The 13,420-nt window shown below is 61.3% G+C and overlaps 1 protein-coding gene across 5 annotated transcripts; it reads left to right on the top strand.

The window, feature by feature from the left end:
- The first annotated feature begins 33 nt into the window (after positions 1–33).
- CGN (cingulin) lies at positions 34–13,152 on the top strand. 5 transcript variants are annotated; one of them, XM_010724000.3, is made up of 21 exons: positions 34–165; positions 4,622–5,479; positions 5,596–5,696; positions 5,930–5,999; positions 6,070–6,165; positions 6,238–6,368; positions 6,558–6,657; positions 6,729–6,941; positions 7,347–7,495; positions 7,576–7,717; positions 7,789–7,989; positions 8,214–8,399; positions 8,672–8,929; positions 9,408–9,578; positions 9,660–9,821; positions 10,464–10,553; positions 11,568–11,651; positions 12,011–12,129; positions 12,205–12,313; positions 12,433–12,596; positions 12,753–13,152. In XM_010724000.3, exons 1-21 carry the CDS (start codon positions 88–90, stop codon positions 12,886–12,888), a joined length of 3,618 nt encoding a protein of 1,205 aa, XP_010722302.2. In that variant the 5' UTR covers positions 34–87; the 3' UTR covers positions 12,889–13,152. The 5 variants fall into 5 exon arrangements, with proteins under 5 accessions (XP_010722302.2, XP_010722305.1, XP_085065950.1 ...); XM_010724003.4 differs by having other exon boundaries at positions 40–165; positions 4,627–5,479; XM_085209824.1 differs by lacking the exon at positions 34–165 and adding an exon at positions 219–4,092 and having other exon boundaries at positions 9,660–9,812.
- The last annotated feature ends 268 nt before the right edge of the window (positions 13,153–13,420 follow it).

Consider the following 13,420-nt stretch of genomic DNA (forward strand, 5'->3'; position numbering starts at 1 on the left):
TTGAGATAGCTTGTGGGGGCGTGGTTGGGGGCGCGGTTTGCGCGGCTTTGCTCCACCTTAAGGCGGGGCCTCGAGCGGAGCGGCCCAATGGGAGCGCAGGGGGTGGTGCGTGGCGGAGGTAACAGGTTGGGGCGGCGGCGGAGGTGTGCGGGGCGGTGCGGAACGGTGAGTGCGGGGCTGGGGGGAACGGGGGGTCCTGACCTCGCGACGGGGCCCAGAGAGGCCGGGGCATAGGGGTCAGCGTCTGCGGGTCTTGTCCTGCTCTGTGGCAGAGCATATAAGATCTGGGGCTCTAGGTGCTGCTGCTCTTAGAGCGCGTCCTGCTGCCCTTAGAGTGGAGCCTATAGGGCTTGGGGCTATAGCGGTCGGGGTCTGCAGCCTCTTCTGGCCCACGGCAGAACCCGTGGGGGCCAGAGTCATAGGAGCTGGTGTCCTTTGAACGTGTCCTGTCCTATGATGGAGTGTTACAGGGGCTGAGTCCAGAGTTACTGGGGTTCACGCAGCATGTCCTGCCCCATGGCAGAACCCAATGGGGGCTGGGGTCTGTGGGTCCTGTCCTGCTCCATGGCAGAGAATATAGGGCTGGGTCCATCGGGCTGCTGCCCTTGGAGCTTGTCCTGCCCCATGGCGGAGCCCATTGGGCTGTGCCTGCTGGTGTTGTCCTTCCTGGGTGCGCTGTGCCCTGTGGCACTGCCTGTAGGGCTGGGCTGCAGGGCTGCCCTTCCTGGGCCGTGCCTTTCCCCACGGCAGAGCTTATAGGGATGGAGCCCTGCAACCAGTCCCACTGGGGCTGCATAGGGGTTGCTTGACACTACGGTCCCTATAGGGTCCCCTTACAGATCCCGTAGGGGCTGACTCTGTTGGGAGATGCTCTGCCCTACAGAACTCCCCAAAAGTCCTTGTTCTGGGGTGTGATGTGCCCCATAGTACATCCCATAGGATGCCCCCCAGTAAAGGTTCTGCTCTGCTTTGGGTCTTCCTTCTCCATCTGTAGGATCCTTCAGGGACCCCCTGTCCCTATAGCCCCTCCCTGCCCCTTTAGGTGCTCTGCCCCTTCCATAGGAGATCTGCATTTCCTTATAAACGTTCTGGGTCCCCATGAACCCGTCTACAGGCGGTGCCGTCCCCCTCCCACAGAGCCGCCACTGCAGTGTTCCCATAGGCACTGCTCTGTAGGGCCCCAGAGCCTCACAGATCCCATTCCTGTCCCTTTCAGGGCTGTTCTGCTTGTAAATTCCACGCGGCCTTTGTGGCTCTGTCCTTATCTCTGCTGATAAGAGCCTTGTCCCAGCCCTGCTCCTCCCACCCCGAGCACCTCTGGGACTGTGGGTCCGTTCCCTCCAGACCTTGTTAGAACTGAGATAATCGTTTTGGAGCTGCCCAAGGCTGAGCCCCATCCCATAGCGTTGTTCCAGGACTCACGGCGTCACTGGGTCTGACCGTTCCTGGCTGCGGGCGGCCGTAACGTGGCACCTCCTGCATCTTTAATGCTGCCCTACTTCGCCTGGCGCTCAGCTTCAGTGGGAGAGAAACGCCAAAAGTGTGCATGGTGGGACGTGATACCCCTGGCCCCGATCCGCCCCAGTGTGCCCAGTGCTGCTGGGGTCTCGGTGCCAATGGAACCCTAAATGCTGCCTGGCGCTGCCCCATCCCTGCAGTGCGGGGTAGGGCTGCCCAGCTCAGCTGTCCCCAGGATAACCTGTCCCTGTGCTCTGTGCCCGCTGTTCCAACCCTTTGTTTGGAGTGTGCGGATTGCTCTGGGCTGGGTTTGCTCCCCACCACCCTGACCAGTCAGGCTGGTTTGGAGCGCGGCTTCCAGCTTGGATCCCATAGATAAGGATCCCATAGATAACAGTTCCATAGATAGCGGGGCTTCCAGCTTGGATCCCATAGATAAGAATCCTGATCCCTTAGACAGTGATCCCATTTAAAGCGCTGCTTCCAGCCCTGATCCCATAGATAACAGTCCAATAGAAAGCACAGCTTCCAACTTGGATCCCATAGATAAGGATCCCCCAGGTAACAATGCCATAGACAGTGTGATTTCCAGCTTAGGTCCCATAGATAATGATCCTCCAGACAGCACATTTTCCAGCCCTGCTCCTGTAGGCAGCAATCCCACACAGAACGTAGCTTCCAGTCCCAATTCCATAGGTATCTATCCCATAGTACCTCCTTTTCTGGCAGTGATCCCATAGAGAGCATGCCTTTCAGTCCCAACCCCATAGACATCGATCTGACCATTAGGGTTGGCCGTTGGGTTGGCTGCACTCATGGACTGTTGGGGTTGGCCATGAGGGTTGGCTGTCAGGGCTGGTTGTTGGGCTTGGCCACTTTTGTGGGCCATTGGAGTTGGCCATTGGGGTTGGCCATTGGGGTTGGCCGCACATGTGGACTGTTGGGGTTGGCCATTCGTGTTGGCTGTCAGGGTTTGCCGTGGACCACTGGGTTGTGACCCATTGGCAGCCATTCATCCCAGGGCGGCTTTCCTCAACACCTGTTGGGTTTTAGGGCTGCATGCCCGCCGCAGGGGGGCAGGAAGTAGGACGGGGCCGTCGGTGCCCGGTTGATGATTAACCTGAGGTGACGTCCCTGGGGCGTGGGGCGGACGCGGCCCCGTGACGCGCTCCTGGTTTCGGGTTTCGGATCCTTGCGCAGCGCCGGTGTTGGTCGGGGTTGCAGGCAGGGCGCTGCCGGCACACGGAACCACGCAGACTTTGTTCCTATTGAGCAATCGGTGCTGCAGGTGGAGCAGAGCCTTTGGTGCAGAGAGCCTGAAGCCCAGGAAACGGGCAGAAAAAGAGATATTTTTGTGCTCGGATCCCGCTGTTCCCGTGCCTCTGGCTGGGACGTGCGGTGCCGATGCCTTCCCCTCCCGGCGCTGCCCGCCCGTTGCACAACAGCTCTGTGGGTTGCGGTGCCCACAAAGGGCCCTTTGTGCTCCGTATCTGCATGAGCAGAGTTGGCCGCCTGCCACACGCGGCTGCAGGGCAGAGCTGGGTGCCATCAGGCCAAGTGCCCCCAGGGACGACAAATGGGGTCCCCCTTTTCGTCACCCTCATTTGCACTGAGATCCCCTCCTGGGGGCTGTGTGCTGTTGTGGGATCAACACTGTGTTCCTGTGTTGGAATGTGGTCTGTTCCCCTTTATCTGAGTGCTGGAGCCCAGCCAGGACGGGGCATTCCTGGGGATTAGTGCTCACCTGCTCCTGGCTCGAGCTGTGGGGCTGGACCCACTGCGTACCTATGGAGGAAAAGAATCCGTCCTCACTGCTGCACTCGTAGGGTGGCAGTGGGGTGGCCGTGGGGATATCATGACTGTAGGGAACCCGTAGGGTGGCCACAGGGAAATGGTGCAATGGGGTGACCGTAGAGACACAATGTTCATGGGAAAACTGTGGGGTGCCCGTGGGATGGCAATGGGGTGGCCGTAGCTTGACCGTAGGGTGATTGCAGGATGAACTTGAGGACATTTGGGATCTGGTACCGATCTCATTACTGTGATGCCATGTGGGGACAACGAGCTCATGGCAGTGGCCCTCGTCCCCATGGCCACCCCGCTGGGTGCCAGGTGCTGCCACCTCCACCATCTGCTCAGGGCTGGTTCTCTGCTGCGGCTGAGCTTGGCACTGAACCTCTGCCATGTGCTGGGTTTGGCAAAACCTCAGCGCTGGCACCGTGGGGTCCCTGTGGCCATTTGTCCTCTGCAGTGTGCCCGGAGCTGAGGCTTTGGGATGGGCACGGGGGTGGATGTGTGGGCTGCACTGTGGGGTGACATCGGGACCAAAAGCTGGAAACGTGAGATTTTGGTGCCGTTCTCCCTTTCTCCCTACGTGCGGGACGTGGTGACCCCGGCTCTGTGCCACCATCCCATGGTCGTGCGCTGAGCGCGGTGCCCGCGATGCCGCTCGCAGTGCAGTTATTTTGGGCAGCACACGGAGCTGCCGGCCCCAGAGGCAGCAGTGGAGGAGCGCAGCGCTGTGGGGCCGGGGCTGCCCGGGGCTCTGCTGTCGCTCTGCATCAGTCCTGCCGGAGCTCCCGGAGCTGCGGTGTCCGCGGTTCGGTGGTGACGGAGGGCGAGCGGAGGACGCTGGTGAGTGCCGGGTGTCAGCGCCGCGCTGGGCTGTGGGGTCGGACCGGTCCTGCGGGATCGGAGCTGCGTGGGGCTGAGGGTGCAGTGTGGGGCTAGCAGTCCACCGGCGCTTTCTATGAGTGTTTCACTGTTGGCTTGATCTGAGGAAAGGGCTCCGTCTGCGCTGAAATCACAGTGGGATCGGGGGCTGTGCTGTGCGTGGGAGCAGTGCCACCGGGTCTGCAGCACTATGGGGTCGCATCCCTGCTGTGGGACCACATCTGCACTGTGGGGCCATGTCTGTCTTATGGGGCAGCATCAACCCTGTGGGTCTGCATCTGCCTTATGGGGCCATGTCCACTCCGTGATGTAGTGTCCCTACTGTGGGTCTTTGTATCCCCTATGGGGCCATGCCTGTCCCTGTGAGGCTGCATTCCCACTATGAGGCCACATCTGTCCTATGGGGCCGTGTCAGCCATATGGAGCGGCATCCCCCCAGCACTGGGGAGCACAGACCGTGGGTCCCACTGTGACTCTGCCCTCTCCCCAGAACAGCAGCACTGCACCCGGCATGGAGCGCACGGCAGAGAAGCAGAGCCCGGTGGACTACGGTGTCCAGATCCGCTTCATCAATGACCTCCAGGAGCCCAAGAAGGCCCCGAAGGCGCGCACCAAGCCGGGCTCCTATGGGGTGGCCGTGCGCGTGCAGGGCATCGCAGGGCAGCCCTTCGTTGTCCTCAACAGTGGCGATAAGGGTGGAGATTCCTTCGGGGTGCAGATCAAAAGCGACGGCTCCTACCCTGCAGGGACCACCAGCCCACGGCCCCCAGATCCGCCCCCTGAGCCGGACCTCCCCGAGAACCCCTATGTGCGCCCACAGCCTTCCTACAGCGTGTCAGATGAAGAGAACGGTGCCGCCCCGGTGCCCACCCGGCACAAACCCCATAGCAAGATGGGGGCTGAGCTGCGCCGGACGCAGTCCCATGGCAATCTGCTGGCTGCTGGCGATGAGCCCGTGGCCACCGGCTCCAGGAGCAGCAGCACGCTGAGCATTGCCCACCCCACACATCGCAAAGGCTCCGGGATTGGGGTCACGCCCTCCTCAGACTCGGAGAGCCCGGCGTCGCGGCACGCAGGTGGTGACATCGACACCGAACCGCTCTCCTCGGTGAATTCTCTCATCAGTAAATTTGATGGCAAAGTGCAGCAGCGCGGCCGTGCGGCGCGGAGATCCCGTGTGGCCCTGGAGGAGAGGAAACGCTCACAGAGCCTGGATGCCCGCAGCACCGTTCCCGATGGCCGCGTTGTGGGCGCACCGTCCCCATTGCCCACCGGGGCAGGCAAAACTGGAACGGTGAATCGTGGCACTGAGGAGCGACTGCAGAGCAAAGCCCAGACAGAGCTGCAGGTACAGGAGGTGTTGGGTGGAGGTGGCACCGCTCGGTGGTCCCATGGCCATGGGGTGGGAGTGGAACTCCAGTGTGGGGTTGGTGCCCAGTGCTGAGATCTCCGTCCCGCTGGCAGCTGAAGTCAACGCCGGATCTGCTGCGGGACCAGCAGGAGGTAGCCCAGCCCGGCAGCAGTGAGGACCCCAAGGAGGTCATCTATGGGATCCTGAAGGAGGGGTGAGTGTCCCCAGACCTGGGTGTGGCTGTGCCACATTGCAGGGCGGTTGGGAATGGCAATGCTGTGTGGTTGGGTGTCGGTGGGTTGGGAACACAGCAATTGGTGCCACGTGGTTGAGCGCCGAGGATTTGGGGAATGACAGCAGTGAAGTGCTTGGGGTGCCCCATCCTTCCTTGTGCCCATCCTGCTCCATCCCACACCCAACACGTTGCCTCTGCCATGATGTCCCCAGGAGCAGGGACAGCGGCGCGATGCTGAAGAGGAAGGCTGCACTGGTGCTGGAGAAGTTGCAGGAGGTGGGGGTGAGTGGGTTAAGGGCAGGGTTAAGGGTCTGAGGTGCAGGGGGTGGCACTGAGCCCGGTGTGTCCCCAGGCACCCACCAAGGGGAAGGCGTGCTCCCAGCCCCAGCACCACGCGTTGGCCCAGAGGGTGGAGGAGCTGCAGGAAAGGTTGGACGAGGAGAGCAAGGTGAGGCTGCTGGGTGGAGGTGGGTGTCCCTCGGGTAGGGCTGCCGTTGTCACCGCCATCCCCCCCATGCAGCTCCGCCAGAAGCTGGAGCTGACCAAGGAGCGCAGCACCGCGCGGGCGCTGGAGGAGGCGCAGGAGGAGAGTGCACAGCTGCGGGCAGCGCTGGAGAAGAGAATGCAGGAGCTGCAGAGGAGCACCAAGGAGTAAGGGCTGCGTGGGGCCGCGTTCCTGCAGTGCTGTGCTGGGTGCTGGGGTCCCCGCACTGTCCTCATCCAGTGGTGTGGAGCTCACCATCCTTTGAGCTGTGGATGTGGTCTGGATTTCCCTCTCCATCAGAGGGATCTGAGAGCTCTGCTGTGCGTTGCGGGGTCTGAGGGCTGCTGTGCCCACAGGCTCGGGGAGGCAAAGGCAGCACAGACGCGGGCAGAGGAGCAGCTGAAAGCGGTGCGCACAGAGATGGGCACAGCCGTGGACACCAACGCTCTGTACAAGGTATGGCCACATGCACTGCTCCACAACCAACCTTCACTGTGCCACCAACCACAGCCACCTCTGTGTTCCAGGAGCTGGAGGAGACCCATGAGGAGCTGGAGGAGGCCCTGAGCTCCCGGCAGCGATTGGAGGAGCATCTGAGGCTGCGGGAACGGGAGCTGACGGCGCTGAAAGGGGCTCTGAAGGAAGAGGTGGCCAACCACGACCGTGAGCTGGAGCGCTTGCGGCTGCAGTGCCACAGCGACATGGAGCAGCTGCGGCGCAGCGTGGAGGACATCTCGCAGGTGAGGGCTCTGTGTTTGGGACACGAGGTTCTGTGTACTGCCCCATTTCTCTGCGCTCCATCCTTGGAGGAGCCTGGAGCTATCAGTGTTGCCTGGTGCTGTGGGGTCCCTTGCATCCTCGGGTCACTTTCTGGGGGGCTGCTTTGTGTGGTGTTAAACCGGACAGAGCATCAACATTCCCAGAGCATTCTGGGCACAGTCTGAGCATCCTCAGGGCAGAGAATCCCTGGACAGAGCCCAAGCATCCTTGAGAACATACCTGGAGAACCCCTGGCAGAACATCCCCTGGCAGGGTCTGAGCATCTCCAGAGCATCCTTGGAGCATCACTGGGCAGCACACCACTGGGCAGGGGCTCAGCATCCCCCAGCAACGCCCACTCCAAGTGCTCCCCCCCTGTTCTCCAGAACCGGGCCGACCTGGAATCAGAGAAGCAGAAAATCGGTGTGGTGGTGCGAAACCTTCAGCGTGAACTGGAGGAGAGTGCCGAGGAGACGGGGCACTGGAGGGAGATGTTCCAGCGGAACAAGGATGAGCTGCGTGCCGCCAAGCAGGAGTGCGTCTCAGCAAATCAGGGCCGTGTGCTTGGGGCTGAGCGGGTTGCCGGACCCCTCCATCCCATACTCCCATTACCAGACTGCTACAGGTGAAGATGGAGCGGGAGGAGTTCGAGGAGGAGCTGCGGGAGCTGCGGGAGCGCTTCACGGCCACGCGGGAGGAGGTGGAGAGGGCGCGGAGCAGCGCAGTTGACCCCGGAGAGATGGAAGCGCTGCGCACGGTGTGTAGCAAAGGAGGGATCTGGGTGCTGCATGTGCTCTGTTGGGGTCTCTGAGCTTATCCCATCCCCAGGAGCTGCGCCGGGCGCGGGAGGCACAGCGGGAGCTGGCGGAGGAGAAGGAGCAGCGGGAGGAGGTGATGAGGCAGCGGGAAAAGGAGCTGCAGGCACTGCGCAGCACTGTGCGGGATGAGGCCCAGAGCCACAGTGGAGCCATGGAGCAGTGCCACCGTGACATGGAACGGCTGCGGGAGGAGAGGGACGAGGCTGTCAGGGTGAGGGGGGGATGGGGATGGGGGCAGTGATGGCATTGGAGCGAAGAGGATGAAGACTGAATGAGATTGGGGTGGGATGGGGAAGGGCTCAGTGTTGCCCAGCCATGAGTCAGGGAGCAATCTCACCACACTGCTGCAATGGGGCCCCAGTTTCACACCACATCTCCTGGGCTGGCCTGGCCGTGGGGCCAGGTGGCCCATCCTGTTGTGTGGATGCGTTGCAGGCGAAGGTTTCTCTGGAGGGCGAGAGGGAGGCGGCAGAGGCAGCGCTGCGGGAGCTGCAGGAGCAGCACGAGGAGCTGCGGAGGAAGGTGCAGGGCATGGAGACGCAGCTAAAGGACTATGAGCGCATGGGGGAAAACTGGGAGGGCTCCCAGGCACGGCTCCGAGAGAAGGTCACCAAATTAGAGGTACTGTTGCTGTGGGTCCGGGCTGAAAGATGCGGGGTTTGGGAAGATGAGGTCATATTGAGAATGTGAGGACTTGGGGGGATGGAGGTGGCACCAGAGGGACAGTGGGGGCACTGGGAGATGTGGGAAATGTTGGGGAACTTTGGGACATCTGGGGGATGTTTGGGGTCATGAGGCCACAGCAGAAGCAGATGGCACCGGGGGGACACTGGGGATAGTGGGAATCATAGGGGAGAGTGCTGTCCCCCGGTGCCATCCTCTCTCCCTCCCAGGCAGAGCGCAGACACGCAGAAGAGTCGTTGGGCGAAGCCACAGACCGTGAGCAGGAGCTGCTGCGGGCGCAGCGGGTGCTGGAGACACGTCTGGATGAGGCGCAGAGGGGAATGGCACGGCTGGCACAGGAGCAGCGGGAGCTGAGTGCGTCCCTCCAGGACGAGCAGAGGCAGAAGGAGCAGCTGAAGCGTGCCAAGATCGAGCTGGAGGAGCAGAAGCGGCTGCTGGACCGCAGCACCGAGAAACTGAACAGAGAGGTGGGGAGCGTCTGCACCTCATTGCTCCGTCACCCCTCCATGGGGTGTGGGTGGAGGGGGCAGTGGTCCTCATGGATCTCCTCCATCCCACAACCCACAGCCCCATCCTAGTGGGAGGTCTCAGAGGGTGGTGGTCCTCTTGGATCTCCTCCAGGTGAAGCATCCCATGTCTCACTGGTCTCTGAGGTGCCCTGGCTGCAGCACTGCGGGACTCTGCCCCACTTTTTGGATGTGCTCATCCCATTGTTTTGATCCTTCCCCGTTATGCTGGGATGTCTCTGTTTGTGCTCACACTCCCTAAATCCATGCTGTCCCCATCAATCTGCATCCAGGGTCACACTGTCCTTTGCTCTGGTGCACTTACGGAGTCCCGATGCCTTCAGCTCCCATCCCACGGGTTACTGCCAGTGCTACGGGCAGCAATGTCCCCCAACCTCATGCCTCCCTTCCCACCTCTTGTCCCATTGTTCTCCCACAGCTGGAGCAGATGACAGAGGAGTCCAACCGCTCACTGGCTGCACTCAAGGCTCAGCTGGAGGAATGCAAGGAGAAATCCCGCAAGGAGATCACTGATTCCCAAAAACAAGCCAAGGACCGCGGAGTCGAGGTGGAGAAGATGCAGCTCAGCGTGGGACGGCTGCAGGACGAGGTAGAGCAGGGACTGGTGGCCACAGCCACCAGGTGGTTGTGAGGTTGCCGTCCCCACCCTGCATCTCACCACTGTCCCCAGGTCACCAGGCTGAAACAGGCGCTGCAGGACAGCCAGACAGAGCGGGACGGCGCGCTGCTGGAGCGGGATGTGACGCTGCAGCGCCTGCGTGGCCTCGAGGAGGAGGTGGATGCCAAGAGGCGCTCCCAGGACGACCGCTTGCGGCAGCTCAAGGTGCTGGAGGTGGGTTGGGGCACCTGAAAAATGAGCTGTTGGCACACAGAGAGTGAGGCTGTGGCACCTGCAATGTGAGGTCACGGGTAACCAAAAATCCAAGGGTGGTGATCCCCAAAGAGTGGGTCGTCGGATCCAAAATCCTGTGGCTGGAGCAACTAAAAATCACAGGGGTCATAGTTTCCCAAACACTGGGTCGGGGTGCCCAAAATTCGGGGTCTGATTGCTTGAAAATGGGGGTCAGGCACCCAAAATATAGGGTCAAAGTGTCTAAAAATGAAGGTTGGGATACCTGAAAAATCAATGGTGCCCAAAACTCGGGGTCACAGCACCCCAAAACCAGCCCCTGGCACACAGAAGCCAATTTTTTGCACCCCAAAACCAATGGGTCTGTGATGCCCTAAAAGCATCCAAAAAGACACCCAAACCCACACCTCCACCTGCTCCCTGCAGTGCTGAGCACTGACAGCGAGGGGCAGAGCGTGCTCAGCCATCCTGCAGCTGCACGGGGCTGCGGTGCCGCGGGAGTGCACCCATATTTCCAGCCCTGTCCAATGAAACCCCACAAATAGTGGTGAAAAGCCCTTCTCCCACCACCCCAGTACCATCCCAGCGCTGTGGGGCCAACGCTGATCCTCTGTCTGCCTGCAGGAGAAATCCAAGCGCCTGGAGGAGGAGCTGGAGGAGGAGCGAAGCACGGTCGAGCTGCTGACCGAGCGCGTCAACCGCAGCCGTGACCAGGTAGGGCGGCCAGCGGAAATCCCACGAGCGTGATGCAAAAACAATGCCCCAAATTATGGGGGGAGGTTGGTGTTTGTGCAGGAAGTTGAGGCTGTCAGCTCCCAATTAAGCCAACTGCTCATTAGCTTCAAAGCCGGAGCTGACGCAGGAGCTGTGGCACGGGTGGCGCTGGCGTTGCCGATGGTTGCGCGAGCTGTGGCCCCATTGCCTGCAGCTCTGTGGGGTACGCAGGGGCGATCCAACCCCGTGGGACTGGGCTTTGGAATGGGTTATCCCATTTTTCATCCCCAAAAGGAGCACATCTCAGCAGAGCTTGCTGAGTGATGACGGTGACCAATGCCGTGGCCAAACCTCTCAACACTGCAGTATTGGCTCGGCCAGTGAATGGACCCACCACCTGTATGGGCACTCTGGGCCACAGGGGCACCCTGTAGGGCTGGGGATTGGGGAGTGGGGTGGGTTACTTGGGTGGGTTTCCTATTTCTCACCCCCAAACCGGGCACATCCCAGCGGAGCTTTGCTCCACGTGTCCTCAATTTGTCCAAATTGAGCAATGCAGTGTGTAGGTGGCAGTGAAACTGGAGCGTGGCTCTGACAGAGTCACTGTGTGATTTTTTTTTTTTTTTTGGTTGACTTATCATTTAGACAATGCTGCACAAAATCCCATTCCCACGACTTCAAAATAGCACCCAAAGCAGTACGGTTGGCTTTGGCTGAGCCCTGCAGCATTGGGTTTGATCCACTGGTGCACCAAATCCATTTTGGCCTCAAGCACGGCTGCACCACGGTGCCCAAAGGTCCCCACTCCCAGTCCAACCAGTTAAACCCTCCAGTGGAGAATTGCTGCCTGCACACCCAGGGGTGGGAGGTGTGGCAGCTGCTTGTTAGGAAGAGAAAGAGGACAGCTAACTGGGGAGGGAGCCGGCAGCCGCTCGTTGGGATGTGTGACCATTGGGAAGGGATTGGGACTGGCACTGCTGCGACCAAGGCTGTGGCCAACATCCCCATCCCCAGATTGACCAGCTGCGTGCTGAGCTGCTGCAGGAGCGCTCGAGCCGCCAGGACCTGGAGTGTGACAAGGTCTCACTGGAGCGCCAGGTGGGCACTGGGGACCGCATCCCTCATCCTTCCATGCCCTGAGTGATAGGAATGCAGTGGGTGATGGGCACTGAGCTCCACGCTGCGCCATTATGCTGCACCCTGGGCACCTCCCCATGCCCACGTCCCTTTGCGTTGGATGATAATTGCCACTGCATAACCATCCTCATTGTGGCCACTCCTTGGGAGAGGTTTCTGGGCTGGGATCTCCACCAGCAGCCGTGCCATCCTCCCCAGAGGCTGGTGTTGACTTGGTGGCTCAGGCCAGGGTTCAGCTGACCCAATGGCCAAGGCTTGGATTGACCTGGTGCCTCCGGTGGCCTCCATGTCCCCTTCTCCCCATGTCCCCTTGTCCCCAGAACAAGGAGCTGAAGAGCCGTCTGGCCAGCTCCGAGGGCATGCAGAAGGCAGGCGGCTCCATCTCACAGCTGGAGGCGCGCCTGGAGGAGCTGCAGGACCGGCTGCAGGCTGAGGAGAGGTAGTGGCCCCGTTGTCCCTACCACCACCGTGGGCCAACTATAGCATCAGGTTCTTACCCCACACCTCCCGGCAGGGAGAAGAGCATCCTCCAGTCCTCCAACCGCAAGCTGGAGCGCAAGGTGAAGGAGCTGACCATCCAGATAGATGACGAGCGGCAGCATGTCAACGACCAGAAGGACCAGGTGGGCGGTGGGAACCTGGCCACCCCTGGCCATGGGTTGGTGGCCCTGTTGTCGCACCACTGCGTGGTGGTGGCCCCACAGCCGTGGGTTTGTGGCAATCAATGGCCACATCCCCGCAGCTGAGCCTGCGTGTGAAGGCGCTGAAGCGGCAGGTGGATGAAGCCGAGGAGGAGATCGAGCGGCTGGAGGCTGCCCGCAAGAAGGCGCAGCGGGAGCTGGAGGAGCAGCACGAGCTCAACGAGCAGCTGCAGGGCCGCATCAAGGCACTGGAGAAGGAGGCCTGGTAGGGAGAGAGGCGGCCCCACGGCCTCGCCACTGCCCCATGAATGGGCCCCGTGCCCTCACCGTGCCCCATAGCCTTGCCCTGCCACGTCCCGTGGCTTGGCCCAACAGCCCCATCTCTCCGTGCTCCACGCTCCCCCCTCTCCTCCTTCCCCAGGCGCAGAGCTGCCCGTGCAGCCGCTGACTCCTCGCTGCAGGACGACGCGCTCAGCTCCGACGAGGACAGCACCTATGGGCCCTCCTCCATCGCCTCGCTGCTCAACGAGGCTAACCTGCAGACCAGCTCCTGCTGAGCCCCACGGAGCCCCCAGGGCTGTAGGAACTGCTCAGAGACCTCCGCCCCGCTGGCGTCGGCCATCGGCCCTCTTCTTTTGCGTGGCTTTTTGCCCCTGGTGGACCCAAGGTTGGTGGCTGCGAGGACGGGGCCCGTGGTCCCCAGGGAATGCCGCCGCCCCTCAGCTCCGATTTATTTTTATATGCAATCATCTCCCTTGTTCCTCACCGCTCTTTTCCCTCTCAAAGTGCTATTTTCAATAAAATGGACCATTCCAACACCAGCAGAGCCCATGGCAGCGGTGCAGGACTGGGGTGCAGGGTGGGGGCATGCGGCTCCCTCCTGCCAGGCTGGGTCTGGCCCCGAGATACATCCTCATTATCACTAATTAACGAGAATGGGAGCCGTGCCAGGTGCTAATTAGCACCATTGTGTTGATTGGCAGTGGTTACCACAGTTCCCCTTCGTGGCCTCCAGCGGGGCCGCACTGCCTCTGTCCCAGTGCCGCCTCTGTCCCCGCTGCCTCAGTTTCCCCATCTGCACTCAGTGTG

This window comes from Meleagris gallopavo, chromosome 27 (genome assembly GCF_905368555.1).
Source record: "Meleagris gallopavo chromosome 27, MGAL_WU_HG_1.1, whole genome shotgun sequence".
NCBI lineage: Eukaryota > Metazoa > Chordata > Aves > Galliformes > Phasianidae > Meleagris > Meleagris gallopavo.

What these genes read in the sequence shown, in the direction of transcription:
- CGN (XM_010724001.4), top strand. Translation starts at nt 3,901, where the DNA reads ATGCCGCTCGCAGTGCAGTTATTTTGGGCAGCACACGGAGCTGCCGGC. An exon ending in AGGTCTCACTGGAGCGCCAG is followed by an intron (nt 11,652 to 12,010) that starts GTGGGCACTGGG and finishes CCTTGTCCCCAG; the next exon opens with AACAAGGAGCTGAAGAGCCG. An exon ending in CGGCTGCAGGCTGAGGAGAG is followed by an intron (nt 12,130 to 12,204) that starts GTAGTGGCCCCG and finishes ACCTCCCGGCAG; the next exon opens with GGAGAAGAGCATCCTCCAGT.